We start from the raw sequence: 25,594 nt of genomic DNA on the forward strand, positions 1-25,594 counted from the left end.
TTTGCACTATAATTTCAAGTCAGATATTTTGATGCCCCCTTCCTTAACTTTGTTGCCCAGAGTTGCCTTTGCTATTTTAGGTCTCTTCTGGTTCCAAATGAATTTTAGGGTTTTCTCTAAATCTATGAGATATGCTATTGGAATTTTAATTGGAATTGCGTTAAATCTGTATAACAGTTTCGGAAGTATGGTCGTTTTCATTAGGCCATAGGTCTTTCCTATCCATGAGCAGGGAATATTTTTCCATTTTCTGATATCCACTTTAGTCTCCTTTTTCAGAGTACTGTACTTTTCAATGTAGAAGTCTTTTTTTTCAAAGTTTTATTGATAAACAGATAGCAGTGAGACAGTTTCAAATCAAATCGGAAATACAGTTTCAACAAATATTACACTGCATATATTCTTCTTAGTGGTTAATTGCTGTACAAGATGTAGAAGTCTTTTGAATCCTTTGTCATATTGATATCTGGGTATTTCCTTTTTCTGGATGTTTCCTTAATTTCTCTCTCAGTGAGTTTGTTATTCCTATACAGGAAGGCTATTGATTTTTGAGTGTTGAATTTGTATCCAGCTACCCTACTGAATTTGCTTATTAAATCTAGCAGTTTTTCAGGAAGTTTTTGTGGTTTTCTATGTAGAGTATCATGTCATCTATAAATAATGGTAGTTTGCCTTCTTTTCTTATCGTTACTCTTCATTTTTTCCTCCTGTCTAATTGCTCTGGCTAATGTTTCCAAAACTATATTGAATACGTGTGTTGATAGTAGATATCCTTGCCTTGTTCCTGATTTTAGAGTGAAAGCTTTCAGTTTTTGTTCATTTAGTATAATGTTGGCTGTTGGTTTGTCATAGATGGCTGCCATCAGATTGAGATAAAAACTGTTGATTTCAATTTCTGTAGAGTTTTTTGTCAGGAATAGGCGCTGCACTTCGTCAAATGCTCAGTCTGCATCTATTGAGATGATCATACAGTTTTTGTCATTGGCCCTGTTAATATGGTGTATTACATTTATTGATTCATGTATGTTGAACCATCCCCGAATCCCTGGGAGGAATCTGACCTGGTCATGGTGTATAATCTTGATGATTCGTTGTATTCTGTTTGCCAGTATCTTATTGAAGATTTTTGCATCTATGTTCATTAGGGAGATTTGCCTGTAATTTTTTCTTAGTTAGATCCTTCTTTGGTTTTGGTATCAGGGTAATATTTACTTCCAGGAATCAATTTAGGAGTATTGTTTCCCTTTCAATTTCATTAATGAGTTTGAGAAGTAGTGGTGTTAGATCTTCTCTAAACTTCTTGTAGAATCCAGTCATGAATCCGTCAGGGTCTGGCTTTTTTTTGTTGGTAGGTTTTTAGTTACATCATTGATTCATTGATTGATATGGGTTTATTTAGGACTTTTATATCTTTTTATTCAGCTTTGGTAATTCATATGTATATAAGATCTGTCCATATCTTCTACATTTTCCATCTTATTAGAATACAAATTTTCAAAGTAGGCATAGTGATGTTCTGGATTTCTGCAGGGTTTATTATGATTTTACATTTTTCATTCCTAATTGCATGGATTTGGGTCTTTCCTTTTTGGATAAGGTTGCATAAGGGTTTCTTAGTTTTATTTAACCTTTCAAAGAACAAACTCTTTATCTTTTTGATTCTTTGCATTTTTTTTTAGTCTTCATTGTATTCATTGCTGCTCTGATCTTTATAATTTCCTCCTTCATATGTGTTTTTGGCTTTGTCTGCTCTTTTTTTTCTAGAAGTTTGAGGTTCACCATTAAGTTGTTTATTTGCATTTGCTCTGTTTTCTGGTATGGATATTTACTGCTATAAATTACCCTCTTAGGACTGCTTTTACTGTGTCCCATAAGTGCCTGTATATTGTATTGTCATTATCATTTAATTGTACAAACTGTCTAATATCTTCTTTAGTTTCACCTGTAGCCCATTGGTTGTTTGGGAGGGTGCTATCTAATTTCTATGTGCGTATGAAGTTCTTGTGGCTTCTTTTGCCGTTGACTTCCAATTTCATTGCACTGTGGTCTGATGATATGCACATGATAATTTCAATTCCTTTGTATTTACTTAAGCGTGTTCTGTGAGCTAGTATGTGGTCTGTTTTGGAGACCATCCCAGGTGCAGCTGAGAAGAATATATATTCTGATGTGAGATGGAACACCCTGCAGGCATCTACTAAATCCATTTGTTCAAAAGTTTGGTTCAGTTCTAATACTTTATATTAGATTGACTACCAGATTCACAATTGGTAGTCAACTTGTAGCATCTACCTAAACTGAACCAGAGTGGTACTATGTGTGTGTGTGTGGGGGAACCTGAGAATTGTTGCCAGCAGCATAAGATGCAGAACTGAAGAAGATTAAGAAAGACCATTAGTGAAGGTGGTGCAAGCTGATTTTTTTTTTTTTTTTTTTTTTTACCTTGAGGAGCTTGTCATCCTACCTTTCCTGAAGAACTCAGCTGTTCATTGTTGAAGGAACTTGGGACCTTGTTGATGCCAAAAATGGCTATAGTTCAACTTGGGGGTGCTCTGGTGCTCACTTTGAGCATCACTACCTGGCTCTGGAGGGGAAGATGGTACACTGCTTAGTCTCCTGCAGAAGCTTGTCACATTCATTTTCCTGATGGAAATTCAGCCTTTCTCATTGTTGGAGGAGGTTGGGACCTCACTATTGCTGAGGATGGCTGTGATACTTGTTGGGGGAGCTCTGGTTCTTATTTTGAGCATCACTTCCTGGCTGCAGTGCAGATCCCTCAGCTTACTAGCACAGATCCTTCATTACATTGGCACAGACTTTCTAGCTTCCACCACTGACATTTGGGTCTTCCCAGCATAGATCCGTGAAACAGGCCTACATGAGACGTTGTCATAGGCTCCAGGCCTCCAGTTGAACTCATGGGAGACAGTGTTATAGGCTCTAGAGCTTCAGCTGAACTCATGCAGGACATTGTCATGGGATCTAGGCCCTTAGCTGGATTCTTTGGTCTTTAGTGTATGGACAGATTTCCTGTACTCTTTGTATATGATCCTTTGTGTGATTCATTATAAAATATGTGTCCTGTATTATGCTGTTCCCCTTGCAAAACCCCAACTATGACATATTTCATTGTTGGTTTTTTATGTTTAGTTGATCTGTCTTTTTGTGACCATGGGGTAATGCATTCTCCTAATACAATTGTGTTAGTGCTTATTTGATTTTTTCATGTCTGTTAATATTTGTTTTACATAGTTGGGTGCACTAGTATTTGTTGCATATGTATTTCTGATTTTTATCTCTTCCTCTTTGATAGTTCCCTTTAAAAGAATGTAGTGGCCCTTTCTCTCTCTTTATCAGACTTAGCTTGAAATTCACTTTGCTGCAAATAGAGTAGCTACCCTGCTTTTTTCTGAATTCCTATCACATGGAGTATTGTTTTCCATCCTTTGATTTTCGGTCTATGAATTTCTTTGTGAATTAAATGTGTTTCTTGTCTGCAGCATCTTGTTGGATCCTGCTTCGTGATCCATTTTGCCAATCTGTGTCTTTTAATTGGTGAATTGAGACCATTAACATTGGTGGTTATAACTGATATGTATTGACTTAAGGGTGTCATGTTATTTTTTCTGTTTTGCTCCCCCTCTTTCTTTTTCTTTCTTTGTTTAATTGCTTTCTCTGGTGGATTACTTCTGTTGGGGTTCATGGAGTTGTAGTCCTTGTTATCTCTTTCTAGAATGTCCTTCAAAGCATTTTTGAGTTCTGGTTTTGTGGTCATACAATTGCTCAGATGTTCTTTTTCATGAATGTATCTTAGCTTTCTTTCTTTTTAATGTATTTAGTACAGGGTGTCACTATGCAGCTCAGATTCCCAGTGATCATCCTGTTTTCAGCCTCTCCAGTGCTGCGATTACAGTTGTGCGCCACCATGCCCAGTCTTGGTGGCCAGCTCTTCACACCTGAGGGTGAGGCCAGTGCAGGATGTGGGGCTGGGGATTGAACCCCAGTCTCTGCACTTGACTGAGCAGGTGCTTAGTCTACTGAGTTATCTCACCAGCCTGGTTTTCTTTTAGAACTTGAAATGCTTCACTCCAAGCTCTCCTTGGCTTGAAGATTTATATTAGATTGACTGAGGATCTAATAGGTGATTTGTTTCTTTATAGGTGATTTGTTTCTTTTCCCTAATAGGTCTTAAGATTCTATTCTTGTGTTGAATTTCTGGAATCTTGACTATGATATAACTGGCTGTAGAATTTTTTTCTTTTTATTTTGGCTGACTGGAGGGCTATATGCCTCACTTAACTGTGTATCACATTCTTTTTCTCCACCAGGGGAGTTTTCTGCCATGATTCCTGTGAATAGTTGCTTTTTGTATCATTTATCTCCTGTTTTTTCATTGACTCCAATCAATGTTAGGTTATTTTTCTTTGCCTCATCTAGCAGCCGCTGGATCAATTTCTCATAGTCTCACCCTATTTCTAAGAACTCGTTCTTTTCATGATTGCTAACTACATGCCTGTCTTCTGTATCTGAGTTCCTGTCTTAACATTGGCTTAATCTGCTATAGATACTTTCGGGGGAATTTTGTTCTCCTGGATATCTGCTTGAATCTGCCTTATAGATTCCATTTCTTTCGTATGCTGAGCACTCATGGCTTTGAGAATTTTCTTAAGCTCCTCTAGTTTTCTGTCTGTATCTGCTCTAGAATCACTAAGCATGGTTTTTTCCCCCTTCATTGCACTTTTATTTGAATGCTAGTATTTGAGACAGTTGTCCAAAAGAGCCGATATTTCCCAATTCAATTTTGAGATAATAAAACAAGTAACAAAACAGTGTTTGGGATTTCGGTTTCTCACCCTTGTCACGAAGACTCACTGCCTCCCATCACCAGTATTTATTGAGCATTTACAGTGTACTAGTCACAATAGAACATACGGAAAACATCGTCCCTGTTCATGAAGAGCTTATATTCTAAAAGGAAAAAAAAATACACCTCTTTTAAAATGGCAATTTTGTTTGGTGTTTTCTGTAAAGAATTGAGGAAGTATTCTGCAGGGTGAACTTCGGGTGTAACTTAGCCCCATCATTATTTAGGGAAGAGAGAAAGAGAAAAGGATTTTAAAAGCAGACAACAGACTGTTTGGGGTAGGGTGGGGTACAGGGAGAGAAACACGCTCTCCTCAGCTAAGGAGAGACGAGCTGCAGTGAAGAGGAGGAGGAAGCAGTTCATGGGATGCAAGCAGAGGAAGCAGGCATCTTAGACATCGAGTGGAGCGAGAAAGACCATGCGTCCTTTTCCCAAGCATGTGGCCACCAAATAGGAAGGGCTGGTGACAAGACAGAAGGCTAAAAAAGGTCATCTTGTGCACCCGACAAAGAGTGAAGGATCAAAATTGAAGGCAAGTTATAGAGAGTATCAAGAAATTCTTAAAAACCAAAAGTAATCTGGAAGCACAAAACTTACAGTTAATGCTGCCCAGTGTCATGATGGGCCAAGAACATTGTGGCTTCCTGAGTTAGACAATGCCATATACCAAAATTTTAAATGGAACACATTAGTTTTTTCCCCAATCTCCCCCTCCATCACAAAATATTTTTTTCATATCAATTATTTTTGGGGGGAAGTGAGGAGATATGGGACATGGTTGAGAATGGTAGTTGTATTACTAGTATTTTTGTTATGATAAACTTTGCTTTTAATCTTGGAAAAAGCCTTTTAGCTGCCAAGAGGGAGTAAGAAATAAATTTCCAAGAAATACAGTTTCCTTCAGAGAAGTTTTGAAATCAAAAGGCTAATGTACATGAAAAGCTGTAGAGAAAGTAGTTGAAAAGTCCATTCATAAAACTTTTATTCCACTTACATGAACTTAATACATATGTTCTTAACAATTATTGTTCATGAAAATCGCTGCAGATATCCCTCAGCTCAGTCTCATTTTTCTGTCTGTATTCTCGAGCCATCTGCTGCTTTTTCTCAGCACCTTCCATCTTTTGCTCGATACTTGAGACAGCCCTCCAAGATGACCTACGGGCTCCTACAGCATCTTTATAAGCAACGGAGAGAAGGTTCCTCTCCTCATTAGATAATTCAGTGAAGAAAGAAAAAAAAAGATAATTCAGCGCCTTGCTCAGTTACAGACTTCATAGGCTGCCGTATCATCCTTTTGCTCTGCCTGCTCGGCCAGTTTGGCCTTCTGCACCAGCTCGTTTTTATCCATGCCTGAATGTCCTGTGTCCCGGGTGGGTGTGGCGGACGGACAGGTGCAGTGGTCTCTGGGCGGTGGCGGTGAGGCTGAGACTCTGTCCCTGGATCTCGCTGCTCACAGGCTACCAGCATGATTTTCCTTCCTTCCTTCCTTCCTTCCTTCCTTCCTTCCTTCCTTCCTTCCTTCCTTCCTTTTTGTGGAACTGAGGATTGAACTTACGACCTTGTGCTTGCCAGGCAGGCACTTATTCTACTGAGCTATCTCCCCAGCCCTAAGCATGATTTTCATTGTGGATGCCATTCTCTGCAGTTATCTAAAAAGTTATTTCTGATTTGATTTTTTTTCTAGAGCCTCATTTAATTGCTTTGTTGTTACTACATTAGGGAGGTGGGGGGGTGGTTTTCAGATTGTTGCACCTCACTTCCCTCTGGGTTTGCCTTTGGTAAACTGAATGTGTGAGGTTGCATTTTGTTTAAGTGCCTTTTTCTTTTCTTTTGTTTTTTTAGTTTGATTCCTGGGGCCTGTGGTGGGTTGCTTTATGGCCAGTATTTAGAACCCTTAGGAAATGACTACTTCTCCTAGTTATCTTCCATGTTTAGGTGTTTTTTGGGTTTTGAGTCTGTTGTAAGTTCCTATCTCTTCAATTTTTGGGGGATGAGAAGTTGCTGCCTTTTTGGCCCAGCCCCTGGTTCTTTGGTACTGTGCCACAGTATTTTCTATGACCCTTAGTCAGTCTCAGTCTTGAAATACTAGGAAGAACAGCTGTTTAAAATAATTATCAGGACAGGGATATAGTCAAGCCATATGGCACAAATGCCTCCCTGGCAAGTACAAGGTCCTGAGTGTGATTCCCAGTACCAAAAAGGACAAAAAAAAAATTATGTCAGTTGTGGCTAAAGCGTTACTATCAGCAATAACAGTACAATAATCACAGCCTAGAGCATGACAAACTAAAGTAACCATGAATTTTCCATCCATAACCATGTGAACTAGATTTGTAGTTATATAACAAAATGTAAAACAAACCAGAATGTATATGCAGTATATGTGTCCTTAATGTGTTAAATTTTGCCCTCATGTGTTAAAATTTAAAATGGACTAGGAAGAAAATAAAGACTTGGAAGAAGAGGAAGAGATTAGAAGTAAGGTTGGAGGACAAAGGAGGATCACGATAACTTTGGGAAACTGGTGCATAAATCTAGAGAGAATGAAGAGGTAAAAAGAGAAGGAAGAGATAAAAAGCAGAACAGAACAGAACCACAACCACAGAGAAGCTAGAAACCATGTTCACATTCATATAAGAACAAGATCAAACAATGAAGGAGAAAAAAACAAAAACAAAAAACCCCCCAAAAAACAAAAACAAAACCACCACCACAAAAACAAACAAGAGAGAGGAAAAATAAAATCTGCTTCTGGTTGTGTCTCTGCTGTCGCTGGTGGACAACATATAGACACAGAGTTGTGACTCGTGCTGACTTATGCCAGCAAGCCAGCAGTAGCTTTGTGGCTGTGTAGTGGATCATCTCAGCAAGCCTGCACCTTCTGGCTAAAACCAGACTCGTTCAGCCTAAAGCTGTCAGTGCACCTTCCTCAGGCCCAGGCTTACCTGGGAGCTGCTGGAGGCCTCCACCAGCCGTTCTGAGTTCTGAGATCAGCTGGCCCCTCTCCAAGACGTCTCCTGACCAATGGCTCTCTCTTGTGGGACAACTGAGCCCTCAGCACTCACTGCCAGCTAGTGTAGTCTTGCATGTGCACTGCTCCCCTTTCCTGTAGTCTTTCATGGAGGCCTGTAAAGTTAGCAGTGGTCACTGTGTGTCCAAAGGCTTGATTCGCTCTTCGCTCCTCTCACACAGTGAATCTTGCTTCAGGGAGAAGGCACTGCCAGCTACCTCCTTCTTCATTGAAGTTTCTCTTTTTTTCCTCTCTGCATGGGCTTCACATCCTTTTTAGGTTCAAGGGACCTGCTTCCTTCCTTCTTGTCTTCCTAGTGTTACTATATTCCAGCATCTGGACGGCAATTCTCAGAGAGGCTTTCTCTTCTGCTTACCACTACACCATCTTCAAGAAGCATATTTTGAGATGATTGTAAAAAACAAGTTGCAGAAATTAGAAACATCAGAAAAATACAGTATTCAGAATTAAATCTTTCCTACCCAAAGATGTTCATTACAGGATGTAAGTCATTATTATCCTGTCCATAAAATTTATGGTTACTTGTTACTCTGTGAATTATTTTTAAGTAAACTGTTCCAAATACAATTAAAAAAAATGTATTTTGTACAGGGTCTCAGTACTGAACTCGGACTCATAGTGATCCTCCTGTTTTTAGCTCCCCTGTGCTGGGATTACAGGCGTACGCCACCACGCCTGACCTCAGTGGCTGGCTCAGCGCCCCCAGGGACTGGGCTGGCATGGCATGTGGTGTTGAGGAGTGAACACTGGTCTCTGCACTTGCCTAAGCAGGCACTTAGTCTGCTGAGCTATCTCACCAGTCCCAATTTCTTTTTATTTTAAAGAGAAAAAAGCAGTATAAATGATTCATAATTTCAAAATAAGGCGATAGGAAATTAACAATGGTTATTATATTGCATATTGTTATCTTCAAAGTAGTTGCTCAGGTTATCAGATATAGGCAGGCTAACTTGAGCAAACAACATAAACACTAACAGTTCAGTTCGGTGAACAAATAGAAATTAGTAGTACAATTAGCTTAGCTAAAATATATGTATATATTTACATATACTACATGTATATATTACATATGTATATATTTCCCCCCTTTCTTTTCAGTAGTTTTTTTTTTTTTTTTTAAACAAAGCTCCTTTTCTTTAACCTCTTCCTGGGTGCAATTTGACCGCCTCCCATTCTGTAAGACTACCAACGATTACAAGAGAACATTTCTCCAGGCTAAAGAAGTACAGCAGCTTTCTTCTACATGAAGACAGTATCAGAGATTCATTTGTGCTTTTACATTAAAGGAAGCACTCTCCTTTATCTTTTTTTTTTTTTTAGATCACATGGCCAAGGAGCCAGTGGAAGACACAGACCCTAGCACTCTGTCTTTTAACATGGTAAGTTACACATGTTCCATTTGTAGCCATACCCCTAGTTTTAGTTTTTTTTTCTTTTGTCACTTCACATTTTCCTTAGTGGGTTTTTTCTTAGAAGAGTTTTGGTAGAACTCAAAGTAAGATTTCTTATCTTTATTTGGCATTCTTCCTGGAAGAACAAACCTTGGGTTTGTCCAGACTGGAAATGGTGTGCATTGGATCCTATTCCTGTTTTGTGCGTACCAGAAGTAGTATTAGATTTTTAAAGTCTTTGCCTATCTGTCTACTTTTATTTTTTATTTTTATTTATTTATTTATTTTTGAGGTACCAGAGGTTGAACTCAGGACCCTCAGCTTGCCAGGCAAGCACTTATTCTACTGAGCTATCTCCCCGGCCCCTTATCTGTCTACTTTTAATACTATTGGTCTACTTTTAATTCAAACTAATCTAAGGGCCAGAAATCTTACTTTGAGTTCAATCCCCGGTGCCACAAATTTCCCAGTGTCCCCTAAATGCTGGTGCACTGGAAGACAAGCCCTCATCACATGAGCCTTCTGATTCACTTACTAATTTTTGTTGGGAAGAGACTGGAAGCTTCTAGGAGTTCCAAAACTTCACTGTCCAACTCCAGAGGAACTCAAGGAAAGCATCAAAATAAAACCTTGAATTCCACGTTTACTTTTCTCCTTTGTCATGGAATAGGGGAGACCTGAAGAAAATTTGAAAGAAAGTTTGACCCCTTGTTCAGACTGGAGGGCCAGGGACCAGTCAGGAGTGGAGCTGGGCAGGGGTTGGGGACAGGATAGGGACAGTGGGCACATTCTCACTCCTTTCTTGGAAGCTTCAGAGAATGGCTGCATTGTTTAGCTGGCATAGGTTTCCAGAACATTAGCTACCTACAGATAAGTGTGAAGAAATTAAGTCATGTGCCATTGTAAGAGCATTTGAGATTTGAATTCCCTTTAACACGTGGGTGTCGTAGTCTCTTTGCCATCGCTGGGACACATACCTAACACCCACAGCATAAAGGAGAGATGTATTTGGCTTCCAGTTTCCAGCGGATGCAGTCCCTGTGTGCTGTAAGGGAGGAACAGCATGGTGCAAGGCCCTGGCACAGGGCAGCTGCTTGTCTACGGCAGCCATGAAGCAGAAAGCAAAGGGAGGTGCTGAGGACAAGAATACACCCTTCCAGGTCACATCCCAGGGACCCATCCCCAAGCAGGCCCTCCTCCCTTCAGCACAGTCAGCTTCTGAGCTCATCAATGGATGAAGCCACCGATGAGGACAGCACCCTCAGGCTCCAGTCACCTCCCTGCAGCCTCACCTTTACGCACGTGAGACTGTATGGCTCTAAGCCATAACAACAGGCCTACTGAGCACCGTGTGTAGTTGTGCATAGTTAGTAACTGGTCTTGAGGTCTTTGCACGAACAGCTCAGTTACCTTTGGAATCTCTTTCTAGGATTCAAACCCAATAGTACCTACTGCCCAGAACACAGCACACTCATTGACCCATGTGACTGTCATAGAAATGGTTGGAAGAAATAGGTCTGTCCTCATAATGCATGAAAAGAAAAGCCTCTTGATTTCAAGCTGTAGCAAGTAGATAGGAAGACGAACCCTGCAGGAGAAAGGAAGTACTGTGTAGTAGTGGTCAGAGCCAAGGAAATTAGAATAAGGCTTATTCTCCTTTGGTTTCAGCGTTAGTTTTTTGTCAACCTTGATTTCACATCTATAAATCGAGAAGAAAAGCGGCCAATGGGGCAGGCCTACAGACAAATCTGATGCTAACCATTTCCACCGTTTTAAATTGAAACCATGACATTTCCAAGACAAAGCTTTCTTTCACTTTGATCCTCTAATTTGACATTTTAAAATAACTCTTTTCTTTTGTTGGATTCTACAGTCAGACAAATATCCTATTCAAGATACAGCACTCCCTAAAGGTATGTACAGTTAATATAACTACTTGAACTTGTGATTAATTTAGTATGTTGAACAAAGCACTAGTCAAAGTAATTTTTCATTCTTGAAAGTGGTAAAACAGAAATTCACCGATCATTTAACTCTTGATTTTTTTACATGATTATCTCAAATGAATTAAAAAGTATAAATTGTTCTGTGCCAGATGTTATGTTACATTCCTGTGGGTTTTGTTTTTGTAGCACTGGGGATGGAACACAGAGCCTTCACCCTGAGTTGTATCTCCAGCACTTGCTATTTTGAGTTCAGATATGCTCTCAGGCTCAGTCTCTCTGCGTTCTTCTTTGTTGACTCTGTTCTCAGGCAGGATTTCCCCACACAGAGGCAGAGGCGCCTCCACCAGTGCCAACATCAGGCTGTGCTGCTCAGTATGGCAGAGAAGTGACCCCAGCAACTGCTCATTTTCCGATGACTGTGGGGGAGGCAGCCTGGGTTCATGTGTCCATCCCTGAATGAATTCTTGCATCAGGAGGACAGGGGACATTGGCCAGCTCTGAGCCTTTATATCAAGAGGGGCAGAGTCTGATGCAGATTGTATCTGCACCACAGGAAAAAGTGCCCTGTGGCTGGACAAAGGGGCAAGGTCAAGCAAACCAAACAGCAGCCTTCTACAACCCAGTCTCAGGCTTAGACATGGTGCAGACCACTGAGGTGGCTGAGCCCTGCCTGGATTTTCACAATCTCTGCTTCTGAGTGGACTGCAAGGCCATCTTCCATTATGAGGGGGAAACTGCTGTTTGTCACCCTGGAGCTCTGCTGACAACCTGGAGATGCAGGAGGTTGGGTGGGGCAGGAACATGTGTCTTCAGAGCTGGCAGGGTACCTGGCCTCTTGGTCACCAAGGCAAGGTCAGTCTGCTCAGTCTCTGCTCCTATGGGTTTCTGGCCACCAGGACTAGATTTGGATTTAAATCCTGGTTGTGTGGTGGGAGGGTGAGATTACTAGCAATCTCTCTTCCCCTGTCCCCTTTCTGGAAATGACCCCTGAGTCTTTGAGTCACCAAGCTGGGACTCAATCTCAGCAGGTAGTGGAGAGTGCAGGTCTGGCACAGGGATGGATAGCAGGCCAGTGTGGGCTGGTTCTCATGCTTCTGTTTGGATTCAGGGGAGCCTATTTAGAATGCAGGTTTGCATTCTAATTTGGATTCAGGGGAATCTAATTAGAATGAAGATTTGCCTCGCACCAAAAAAAAAAAAAAAAAAAAATTGCAGATTTGATGGATCTGGGGCAGGGCATTCTAACCTACACCAGAGTGGTTGGTATGTAGACCCCTGCCTGGCATGCTCCCAGGAATGTAGAGGGGAGAATCAAACCCCTGCTGAACAGTCTAGCTCTAAGCAGCCACAGGCTGCTTTCTGGAGCAGGAAATGACTTTCTGGAGTAGGAAGGACCAGGTTGGCATTCCCCTTTTAGGATTGCAAGAATTCAGTGAAGTGGGGTCTAGAACTGTGCCTGACACTTGAACACCAAACAAGGGTAGAGAGAAAGTGGGTCGAAGAAGTATGGAAAATCAGGGTAGAGGTTGTGAAAGTACCTTAATGGAGGGGTTTAGGTGGACTGCCTGAATCTTCTGACTCAGCATCTTTTCTGTATCAACCTTGAATGAGATTTCCTGTTTGCGAAGATGACTGTTGCTTAGCAACCTGATCCTACACTTACCAAGATTTGCTAGAATTTGAGTTTATAGAACCTTAATTAAAGTTATTATAGATTTACAAGAAAAGTGACTCTGAAAACTATCTTAGAACTATCTTTCCTTTGTCCTTGTTCGTGGTGAACAATGTTAAATGCATAATTTCTTATCTCCACAGAAACACATCATGTTATATGTAAATGAACCACAGGTAGAAGTTTAGAATCTTACTCTAACCATTTGCATTCAGTAATGTAATAATTTACTGTCTCCTAGGACATTTGTTGAACTTCACAAATAGAGCCAATACTGTCATTAGGTGTTTATGGTAATTTCATCATTAAGATGTTTTCAGGGAAAGAAAACCCATATGAACTAGTGATGAGACTAATTTGTAGAGCTAAAAGTAAATGTATCCTAATTATATTCAATATCAACTAGGATTCCAACATGCAAGTGAATTTTAGGGGGGCTACTTTAATAGAGGAGTGATACGTAATTAGCTCTAATAATTTCCATATGGTTTCAAAGCTATTAAATTCATTTTCTTAAGCAAACTAAGCATGTTTCACAGAACCTCTGTTATATGACTAGTATATCCCTACTTGATTCATGAGCAAAGTTTTTTTTTTCTTTTTTGCACTACTGGTGATTGAATCCAGGGGTCTTTGCTCCAAGATACACCTCCCCCCACCCCCATTCTTTTTGTATTTTGAGACAGGGACTCACTAAATCAGCCTGCTTTAGTACAGACAGGCATGTGCCACCATGCCTGGTTCAAAAACCCATTCTTTAACATAGGCTAAACTAGAGTAATTTTTGAAGATGTGGCTTCATCAGCAAGTCCTCTGGGGAGATCTGCTGTGATTTCAGCAATCAGCTTCTGATTTGTTATTTCTCGTTGTGACTAAATGCAGAGTTCCCACCTCATCCCACCCACTCCAAGCCCTGGGTCTCAGCAGTCTCAGGGTGGCATTCTGTCGGCCGCTCCACTGCCACTTCTGCTGAGTGTCTGCAGCCCCTGGTCTCAGAACTCCTGAGTTCTCAGAACTCCTGTGCAGTGGGGGTTGTCTTAGCCCGCATAGTTTCTGCTTCCTCACAAAAGTTGCTGACATGAGTGTTCTGAAAGGAATGTGGCTGCTCTTTACATTGGAAGGGGAAAAAAAGTGTTTGGAAAAAGAATTTTGATTTTTGAGCCACTGTTCACAGAGGTATAAAATTGCCCATAGCTAAACACTCACACAAATGCATTTGGCCCACCTGCTCTTTTTTTCTCATGTTGCTCAAAATTTTTTATAGTACATTTACAAGGTAAAGAGAAGTGAGGTAGACTGAGGGATTTGGAGATGGTTGACATTTTAGGCGCTTGGGGTATTTTTTTTTGGAGAGGAGGAGGGGACCTATATTTTAAATAAGCTTCCCGTAAGATGCTTCCTCCAGGGATACCAGTAGATCTCCCTGGGCAGGGCCACCTCCAAGGGCTTTTGCCTATGGCCTGGTGAGGCCATCAAGCCCTGAAAGCAAGATGCCTCCTTTGGGTGCTGGTGAGCATTGGGCTCAGCAGAGTGCTGTGCTCTGGCCAGGAGAGTGGTGCGTAGCCAGCATCCCACTCTGTGCTTTCCATCAGCCCTTCAGCCTTGATGCCCTTGGGGTAGGGGAACACAGGCAACAACAAGAGGACAGGCAGGTCACTGCCTTTGCCTGAATGGCATGAGCCAGGTGCCAGGCAGAATTTCCTCCCACAGTGAGCACCATTCCTCCTTCGAACCTCACAAGGGCCCACCACACCGGTGCTGGGTGCGCACTCACAAGCCGTGTCTAGGACAGTGTGCAGTCAGCGACCCGGATGCGCATCAGGCTAATGCAGCAAAGGGGTGGGGTGTCCCTGGTTACCTCTAGAGGGGACATGTGATTGGTTTTTGAATAATTTCATGTATTTTTTGAGAATTACCCCGAAATAAGCAGAATTGTGCCTAATCCCCTGATAAGGGGTATGGTGTGGCTTGGGGACCTTATCTTGGAAAAAGAGTTGAGAAAGGAACTTGAAATTAGGTGATTCCAGGCTCTCCTGATTTTGTCAGGTGTCAGTGCAGCACCCTGATAGTGAGCCTTAATTTTAGATCTTACGTGAGAGTCTGTGCTGCTTTTATCAAGTTGTGTGTCTTTTTCCCTCCTAGCTGAAGAGTGTGATACAGTTACTCTGAACTGTCCACCACATTCTGATGAGCCACATCAGGTAAGAATAATTGCAACACTTTGTTGCCACCATAGGTATATGATAATCAAGCAAGAATTTTTTAAAAGAATGATTTGATAGAGGTGTTTTTTTTTTTTTTTTGGCAGAACTGGGGATTGAACTCAGGTCCCTGCACTTGCCAGGCAAGCACTTATTCCACTGAGCCATCTCCCTGGGCCCTGATAGAGTTTTAAAAATAAAGAATGAATAACAGGATTTCTTGGTCATGAAATAGCTTGGAAAATAATCTTTTAAGTATCTCATTAAGATAGTATGCCTGTGCAGACAGGTGCAACCACTTGCAGACAGGTGCAACCACTATGAAAATCAGTGTGGTGATTCCTGCAAAAGCTGGGATTGGCGAGCCCATTCAAGCCAGCTGTTCCCCTCCTGGGTATTTTTCCAGAAGAACTGAAAACCTCCTACCAGAATGTTATAGGTGCACCCATGTTTATAGCAATGGAATTTATTATACCTAAATTCTGTAAACAACCCGGATGCCCATCAGCTGAAGAATGGACAACAAAGGTGTGGTATTTTTACACAATGGAGTATTATTCAGCTATAAAACAGGATAAATTTAACTCTTTTGTTGGTAAGTGGATGCCACTAGAGAACATACTCTTAAGTAAAATAAATCACACCCGCATGTGCAAAAAAAAAAAAAAAAAGATAGTATACCTGTAACATTTTTCTAATTTCTAATAATTGGTAGCTTTAGTTGGTTCCTTGATTTAAGTGTTTATTTACATGCCAAGAACAAAGCATTGATATTGGTGTTAGGAAGGAAAAATTTTCTTTCTTTTTACATGCAATTGGCAAACTGTGGGTGGGAAAAGATTATTTTTAAAGACAGAACAATTCTGGATATTCTAATATAACACTTTTATGATGGTTTATAAAACTTTTACTTTTTTCAGATTTCATAAGTCAAACTTAGCATATTATTATCTTCTCCTTAAAAGCATGTTTGTTGTATTCTGATTTTAAAAGATTTATTGAAGTTCAAATTGTGGGGAAAAAATGTGATTTCCCTGCTCACCTTTGGAGGTGCCTCCTTTCCGGGCCTCTCTAGGTCACCCTGAGCTTCAGCTGCTGCTTCTCGGGTCTGGTCCCTGCTGTTTGCACTCACTCAAAGCTCATTAGCAATACTGTGTGATACCTCAGATCTGCTGAATGCTAAATAAAGCGTTAAATGTCTCAGAAAGCATGCGTTGCCTCCAGACAGGCTGGTTCATACCTGCTCAGTTCATACGCCAAGTTGATTTCTAACACTTTTGTTTAGTCTTTCTTAACAAACATCAGTTGGTTTTTAATACTGGTATCTTTGAGTTCTTTAATTACCTCGGTCACTGAGCAAAGTTACATAATAGTTGATAAGAAACTTAGTTGTGTAGCGCTGGCTGTCTTGGAAGTTGCCTGTAGTGCTTTTAGCTTTCTGTGGGGGATTTTAATCACTAACTGTGAATATGAGATTCTTTCTCTTTAATTCTGATACTCAGCTTTTCCTCTAAACTATAATCTAGTGATTGATTGACTTCTGCACTGACAAAATTTACACTATTTCACTAAACCAAAAATATAATTTTTCTTAGTTTTAATTTCTTTAACAAAATTTTGCTCATTGGGCTTTAAAATATGATACAGATTTCCTTAAAGATCAAAGGATACTGCATTTTTTGTTTTTAATTTGATTTTAGGGAAATTCCAAAACTACTTTAGATAAATGCATAGAACTTATATTACGAGACTGTTAGTGTTTTTAAAATTTTAATGTTACAATCAGGGCTATGTTCTTACAAACTGTCCTAAAGGATGAAAATGTGTTTAGCAACTAAAATAAAGGAGGGTAAGAAACCTATTTGATATCTTTAAAGTTCTAGTTTAAAACAGAATGTCTTCCATAAAAAGTAGGACTGTAAGCTAGCTACTTCAGTTTGTTGTTTCTTTGTATAATCTATAGGATTTGTTCTAACTGCTGGATACCCAGAAAAACTCTTTGAAACCAACTTGGCACTGAGAACAAAGAAAACTCGCTAGAGAAGAAACGTTTAAAAGAGAAAAAGTGAAAGCAACCCACCCTCCATTTTCTATAGCTTAGACATTAAAAGCAAGCTGCGAATGATTCTTGTAACATGAAAACTAAGATCCACTTTCACTAAGACTTACTTCCTGATGCCATTCCTTGAGTCCTGCAAAGGAGAAATGTCCTAGGTGTCTGATGCAGAAATTAAAGTTTCAGGCAAAATCTTACAATGAACCCTTGGCCTTCAATCATTTAAAATCAGTTATCCCATCTACTCACGTTCTCCTGTTCCTTCAGTTGATAACAGTTAGTGTTTATTGAACCTATAGTCTCAGAGACCTTGACTGAGAGGTGGTGGTGTTGTTTTGCTGGGGCTTGAACCTTCAGCCTTCTCGCTGAGCTAATCTCCAATCCTTTGTATTTTTTAAATTTTGAGATAGGGTCTCACTAAGCTGCAAATTGTATAGGCTTGGCTAATCTTGTGATTGTCCTGCCTCAGCATCCCACGATGCTGGTGTTACAAGGAGTACACTACTAGGCCTGGCTGTTGTCTGTCTGTCAGTCTGAGTTGAATCTGTATCTCTCTCTCTCCTCCTCTCCCCTCCTCTCCCCCCTCCCCACCCTCCTTTCTCCGTTCTCTCTCTCTCTCTCTCTCTCTCTCTCTCTCTCTCTCTCTCTCTCTCTCTCTTGCGCGCCCGCATGTTTGGAATAAAATGCAGGATCTTGCATATTCAATGCAAGTGTTCTACCACTGTGCTGCACCCCTAGCTTTTGATCTGTGCATTTTTGCATGTGAAAAGGAAGGAGAGGGAAGACAGGGATGTAAGAGCCAAAGCAGAATTTATAGACTTGTTGGAGAGGAGTACACACAAAAGTCAGATTCTAGGATGGAATCATGGCTCATGTGTATAAATAATTTCCAGGATGTTTTATGTTAAAGACATTTTTTAGCTGGGCATGGTGGTGCATGCCTGTAATCCCAGCATTTAGGAGACTGAGGCAGGAGGATCGCTGTGAGTTCAAATGCAGCCTGGGGTACATAAGCACATTCAAAGCCAGGCTGCACTACATAGAGGAACCCTATCTCAGAGGGAAAATAATGAAGACATTTTTTCTAACCCATTTTTTAAGAGAATAAAAATAATCATAAAAATAAAAACAATACAAAATTTCACTGAACAAGGTGGTAGGAATTCAACAATGGTTGTTATATTGCATACTCTTATCTTAACATTTTTAACTACACATGCAAGTGTATGGCTAATTAGGGTAAAGCCAATTTTTTTCCAGTTTGTAGCCAAGAAGAGTGTGAACTAATACTAAAAAGAAGAAAAATAGTAAATATTAAGATGCTAAGCTGGCCTGCTTAGGCAAATGCAGGAGCTGGGGTTCCATCCCGGGCACCACATGCTGCTCTGGCTCCGCCCCCAGGCGTGTTGACCCAGTGACCCAGTCCAAGCATGGTGGTGACCACCTGTAATCTCAGTGCTAGGGATGCTGAAAACAGGATCATTATGAGTCTGAGCTGTGTATTGAGACCCTACACAAAATAAAAAGGGGGGGAGACGGAGGGAGAGAGAGAGAGAATTAAGATGCTAAACTGAAATTATAGGTTATGGAAAGAGTGGTATTTCCTCTGTGTTATTAGGTTTGACAAAACTAAAGTTTGGAAGTTTCAGAAACCACATTAATTCTTGCCTCATTTAGTTACTGCAGAAGCATCATACTAATGTAAGAAGTTAATCATACGGGAAACTGGATGTGGACACATAGACCCTCTATAATGTCTTCTTGAGGGCCAGCCAAATAGCTCAGTGGATTAAAGCACCTGCAAGTAGGTGCAGGGCCTGGGGGTTCGATCCCTGGGCCTGCCTGCCAGCCCTGCCCCTGGGGCACTTTGAGATGGCAGTTGAGACTGGCTATAATCCCAGCACTTAGGAGGCTGTAAACAGGTGGATCACTATGAGTCCGATCTAGTAGAGAAACCTTGAACATGCTATAGACTCTTCCCTAAAATACAAAAAAAAAAAAAAAAAAAAAGTCTTAAATTTTCTGTAAATCTGAAACTGTTTTAAAATTTAAATTTTATGGGGGCCAGGGAGATGGCTCAGTAGAATAAGCACTTCCCTGGCAAGCGCAAGGGCCTGAGTTCAATTCCCAGTTCCGAAAAAAAATTTAAAAAATAAATTTTATTTTAAAACACATTAAATAAAATTCAGAATCCAGGAAGATTAGAGATCCTCATTCCATGATCGTAATACAATTATGTTGGTCACTGTGGTACATTTTCATATACATAATTATTTAAAAAAAGCCTGTTTGAAAGCCATTTTATATTGTAATTTTTCTGTTTTGGCTGTGTTATTTACTGTGTCCCAGGAGCTTTACCTGGTTTGCTCTGGGGTCTCACCGTGGTCATGCTGCACTGTGGCCTTGCAGCTGTCGTGGTCGAGAGCAGTATGATTGGCTCATCTGTGACATGGAAATGGGTCCAGGACTTGAGCCAGGGTGTGGATCCTCCAGTAGGAGGGATGGTGGAAGCAGAGGCTTTGAGGACAGGGTGACAGAGGGACCTGGGGCAGGAGCTGTGTCCGGGGAGATCTTAGGCTGTAAGCTGGCAGGCCAGTCGGGGCCTGGGCCCGGAGCCTAGACTGTAAGTACGTGGAAGGTACTGCGGTTTTTAAGTGATGATTCCATGGCTTACCTAGGCAATGGGAAAAGCAGATGCACACTCTAGATGAACAGAAACCCAAGGCTTCGTGTGCTCCTACACTTTGAAGACCCCTTATTTACTGGGTGTATGATCTATCATTTTTCTACTCCCTGCTCATAACCCATAATCAGTTTCCCTTTGTTTCTTGTTTGTTTGTTTTGTTTTGTTTTTGTATTTTTTTAGGGGAGGGTCTACAGGGTGTTCAGGTTCTCACTACTAGATCAGACTCATAGTGATCTGCCTGTTTACAGCCTCCCGAGAGCTGGGATTACAGGCGAGCGCCACCACGCCCAGTTTCCAATTGCCATCTCAGCGTGCCCCGGGGGTGGGGCCAGCGCAGCAGGCCCAGGGATCAAACCCCTGGCCCCTGTGCCTGCTTGCAGGCCTTCAATCCACTGAGCTATTTGGCTGGCCCTTTTCCCTTTGTTTTTAAACAGTTTTTTAATGCGCTTCACTTTTTAGAGGAGTTTCAGGTACACAGAAAAACTGAGTGTGAGGTACAGAGATTTCCAATTTAACATCTACCCCTGCACACTTGGCCTCCCATACTGTCATTGTCCCCCACCACTGTGGAGTATTTGTCATCGTCAGTAAATCTATACTAACCCATCATTGTCGCCTCAAGTCCATGGCTGTTCACTAGGCTTCCACTTGGGCTGTGCCTTGTGGCTTTGGACAAACATTTAATGTCATGTCTCTGCTATTATAGATCATACATCATATGGAATATTTTCACTGCCTTACCAATATTTTATGTTTTGCCTATTCATCCTTCTTTTCCTCTACCTGCTGGCCACCTCTGATTGCCTTACTGTGCCTATAGTTTTGCCTTTTCCAGTATGTTATCTGGTTGGTATCCTTGGCTTTTTTCATTTAGTAATACACAATTAAGGTTCATCCATGTTTTCTCATGGTTGACGGCTCACTGCATTTTAGTACTGGGTAATACTCCATTGTGCAAATGTACCAGCTTCTCTATCCGCTTATCTCTGGAAGGATATCTTGGTTGCATCAGAGTTATGAATAACTTTACTATGAACATCCATGTGTAGCACCTCATGTGGCTATAAGTATTCAACTCTGAATAGAGGCCAGGGAGTGTGACTGCTGAATCATATGGTAAGTTTACTTTTGTAAGAAAGTACCACTGGTTTCCAAAGTGGCTGCTCCTTTGAAATTTCTGCAAACAATGAATGAGAATTCCTGTTGATCTGCATACTTTCTAGTGCTCTGGACTTTTGCCGTTCTAGTAGGTGTCTAGTGGTATCTTGTTCTTTTAACTTGCATTTCCATGACAACATATGTGCAGTCTCTTTGAATAGTTGCCCTCTGTATATCTTCTTTAATGAGACGTCTACTCAGGTCTTTTGCCCATTTGTTTACTGGTTGGCTGTGTTCTTATTGTTGGGTTTTAGGGTTTCTTTAGATATGAGGCATGACAGCCCATTATCAAATAATCTTTCAAAAATTTTCTCCCAGTCTCTGGCTTTCCTTCCCACTCTTTTAGCAGTATCTTTTGTAAACCAAGAAGTTTTACTTTTTAAATAATTATTATTATTTATGTATTTGATACAAGGTCTCACTACACAGCTAAGACTTGTAGTTATCCTCCTGTTTTCAGCCTCCCCAATGCTGGGATTATAGGTATGCACTACCATGTGTGGACTCTGTCACTGGCTCAGTGTGCCCAGGAGCAGAGCCGGTGCAGCATGTGGTACCATGGATTGAACCCCAGCCCCTGTGCTTGCCTAAGTAGGCACTTAGTCTACTGAGCTATCTCGCCAGCCCTAAGAAGTTTTAGTCTGAGTAGAGTCCAATTTATCAGTTTTTTCTTTCATAGAGTTTTTCCTTTGCATCTAGGATTTTTCTAGTTGTATAGTTTTGTATTTTACCTTTTGGTTGCGTGTGCGCGTGCACGCATGTGTGTGTGTGTGTGTGTGTGTGTATGCATGTGTGCACACTGCCCGTGCACATACAAATCCAGCACCATTGTTTGAAAAAACTCACTAAGCTCCATCGCATTGCCTTTGCTTCTTTTGTCAAAGGCCAGTTGCCTGTGTTTACATAGATGTTTCTGGGCTCTGCATTCTGCCCTACTGTGTTCTGTTTCTGTGCTCCTGGCTGGTACCATGTTGTCTTGGTTACTGTATCTGTATGGCATGTCTTGGTCAGGTGGTGCCAGTCCTCTGCCATAGTTCTTCTCCCTCAATTGACTGTTCTGGGTCTTTGGACCCACTAGAATCAGTCCATCGATACTCACGAACTGTCACCCTGAGATTTTGGTTGGAATTGCATTGATTCTGTAAGATCAGCCTGAGGAACACTGGCTTCTTGGCATTATTGCTGTGTCGCTATTGTCCTCCACTGGGATCCACGTGGTGAAACAAAGGCACTGAGGGGAACACTTGTGCACACACCTATTTATAGCACTTTGCGTGGCTATAATTTCTTATAGTCCTGCCTGTTGTTAAGTATTTTCCAAACTTCAGATGACATAGATTGGATATTCATGGATTTATTAGGTCTCAACCAACATTTCTGCTAATGACATAAATAAAATAGGCTAAAATAGAAAATATGTTATCTGGGCATGGTGGTACATGGGCATGGTGGTACATGCCTGCAATCCCAGCACTGTGGGAGCCTGAGGCAGGAGGATGGCAAGTTTGAGCTCAGCCTAGGCAATTTAAAGAGACTTTGTCTCAAAAAAACAAAAAGAGTTGGAGTTGTAACCCAGTGTGAAGGCCTAGGTTCAATCCTCCAGTGAGAGAGAGAGAGAGAGAGAGAGAGAGAGAGAGAGAGATTGAGAGAGAGAGAGATTGAGATTGAGATTGATTGGATGAGGAAGACAAAGAAAATGTATTTTGTACCATGCAGCAAATAGAATGATTTTAGTGATCTTTTTGTTCCAGTTGTACAATATTTTAGACATTGTATATGTATGCAAAATCATGTTGCATGTTTTCTATAGGTTTGGTTAAAACAAGTTGGAAATGGCCTACGCTGAATTCCTGCACTGCCTCTCTGATCTTTCGAGGCAGAGCCAGTTCTGTGCATATCTGTCTCCCAGGGTCGTGCACGGAGCAGACTCTCACTGGGTGTGGGAATGGTCATTTGTTCAGACACGATAGTGATTGGAGGGCAGGCCTTGTACCTAGTGGACAAGGAGAGTGCATAGCAGGACAAGCTGTCGCTGTTGCAGCTATGTTGGAATCTCATCCACGGCCCTGAGAACTTGGACAAGGCTCACGTTGCCTAGCGCCTTTGTTTCCCCATCTGCAGAATAGTGGGGCATAGTAATAAGAGAGCACATGATAGTACCTACCTCCTGGGGTCGTTGTGGTAGTGAGTTTATATATTTTAGCTCCTGAACTTCGTCAGATATATCACACCATACCACACCATACCACACCACACCACACCACACCACACCACACCACACTTTAGGTAACTAATGCCCAACACTAACCAGAAACAAATTTGGGTAATACAAAGTACTACTAATGGTAACAGATGCTGTAAGAAAAATAAGGCAGGGGAGGAAAAAGAAGAGGCTGATTTTAATAAGGAATCCGAATCAGAGCTGTGTTCAAGGCCCCAGGACAAGAGAGGAAATTGTGCTTAATCTTAAGGAAGGATGCGCTAGCTGGAGCCCAGGCGGCTCAGCCTCCTCGCTGCTCATGTGCTGGATATGCAGAGGGTGTGCAGAGGGCGTGCAGAGGGCGTGCAGAGGCACACAGTCAGCCTCCTCCCTCCAAACGCTGGCAGCAGGGTGGAGCTAATGAGACTCCAGCTCTAGGAACAGCTACCACTCAAGGCTTGTGCAAGTACACAGCCCCAGACCGTGTCCGGCAGTGGATCAGTGCTGTTCCTTGTCTGCTGCACACTGCAGGTGGCTGGCAATCTTAGAGGTCAGGGCAAAGCAAGAGAAAGAAGTGGCCAGCCTACAGCTTGGGCCACCAGAGCGCTCATGCCCTCCCACCCTACCCCCTAGCAAATGCGCTTGGGAGGAAGTGGTTTGAAAGCCTCTTAGGCGATTCTGAGGCACCCTGCTCTCTTCCCCCCTCAACAGTTGCTGCACAGGAGGGATAAATGCCTAGCCAGGGGTAAAATGGACTTATTCTGAGGTCCACTTGGCCCATGGAAAACATAGCCCTCAGCCCACCACCAGGGCAGTCCAGGTAGACTTGAAAGCCCTCAACTCCCCCATGCTGCTGTGGGAGTTGAGGGGTGAACTTCATAGTCCTTGCAGGAAAACTGTTGCCTTCGTGGGGAGTGACAGCTGGGTTCTTCAGGCCAGTGGCTGCCAAATGGTAATCTCGAGACCTGTCCTGTGGAATAGGTAGGGCAGAGAGCAGTCCAAGTTGTAACTTCTGCTATGAATCCCATCAAAGAAATACCTTCACTTTTTTTTTTTTTTTTTTTTTTTTAAGGTACTGATAATTGAACCCAGGGCCTTCACACTGAGGTACATTCCCATCTCTTTATATTTTGTATCTTGAGATAGGTCTAGCAAAGTCCCAGACTAGGCTCAAACTTTTGGTTCTCCTGTCTCAGCCTCCCAAACTGAAGTTAGGGCTTGGGACAAGGGTGATCCACTATTTGGGGCCTCTGCTAAGCTGGTCCACTGTCATCAGTTTGGGCCCAATCAGAACTTTTAAGACATCAAGAAAGTATGCTGTCGGGCATGGTGGCACATGCCTGTAATCCCAGCACTGGGGAGGGCCAAGGCAGGAGGTTCACTGTGAGTTTGAGGCCAGTGTGGATTACAGTGTGAGTGCAAGGCCAGCCTGAATTGCATAGGGAAACTGTCTCTAAAAGGTGAAGGAAAGAAAAAAGCAAGCAAGAAAAAGAAAACATGTCATCTCCCACCCACTTCTAGCATATTCTACTGCAGTCTCTGCAGTACTTCATTGTTTCTCTGTTGGGGGCCTTTGATACAAACCAGTCCTGTGGGGCCATAATCCCACTAAGCAAGCCACAAGAGGGCAAGGCCTATTCTTAGGGAGAAAATGCTACCCAATAAGACTTTTTTTTAAAAAGGAAAGGTACAGTTTTATTTATTGAAAACCCTTTCAAGAGCACCTGTTTTCTGCTTGAACAGGGACTTTCCCTCATGGCTTTGACCCCTTACCACCTGTGTCTTCTGCTCAGATCTTTGGACTTCACCTTCCTCCCAGCATCTGTGACCACGCAGCTGGGGCCTTGTCTATTGTACTTTGTCCCTTAAATTCAGTGCCAGCCACTATTGAACTGGAGGTGTGATTTGGCCTTGCTTGTTGACCATTTAGAAGGTGGGTCTGATGCCCACCTGGACAACTCGGCGGTCCTCAGTGTGGCTGAACTGAGAGGCGGTGGTGGCTGTGTGTGGCTAGGTCCTCGGAGCCGCACCCTCCTGAACTGATATGTCTCCTCATGGGGTGAGTGAGGTAGTGGGGCCAAAGTGGTTGAGTTTTTGTTTTATTGTGTTTCTGTTGTTTTACAGCACTACAGATTGAACCCAGAGCCTTCGTACTGAGCTAATCCCCAGCGTTCCTCCTGCCTCAGCCTCCCAGAGTGCTGAGATTACAGGCAGATGCCACCACACCTGGCTAGGAGTGGCTGTGCTTCATATAGTCCTATTTTCTCATTCTCTTCCTCCCTCCCTCTCTCACTCCATTCCACCCCTCCCTTGTCTCCTTTGCTTCCCTTTCTACTGAGTTCTGTCCCACAGACACATTGTCCTCGAAAGATGTGGCCCCCCCCCC

General features: G+C 42.0%; 1 protein-coding gene across 1 annotated transcript in view; it reads left to right on the forward strand.

Moving 5' to 3' along the window:
• The window catches only part of Edaradd (EDAR associated death domain), a 60,597-nt gene that overhangs the window by 12,421 nt on the left and 22,582 nt on the right, over positions 1–25,594 (forward strand). The window contains exons 2-4 of the mRNA XM_023700879.1: positions 9,219–9,277; positions 11,163–11,202; positions 15,050–15,108. Coding sequence (XP_023556647.1) covers positions 9,219–9,277; positions 11,163–11,202; positions 15,050–15,108 — 158 coding nt within the window. The remainder of the gene's footprint in view (positions 1–9,218; positions 9,278–11,162; positions 11,203–15,049; positions 15,109–25,594) is intronic.

The sequence above is a fragment of the Octodon degus genome, unplaced genomic scaffold (genome assembly GCF_000260255.1).
Source record: "Octodon degus isolate 3935 unplaced genomic scaffold, OctDeg1.0 scaffold00127, whole genome shotgun sequence".
NCBI classification, from domain to species: Eukaryota; Metazoa; Chordata; class Mammalia; order Rodentia; family Octodontidae; genus Octodon; species Octodon degus.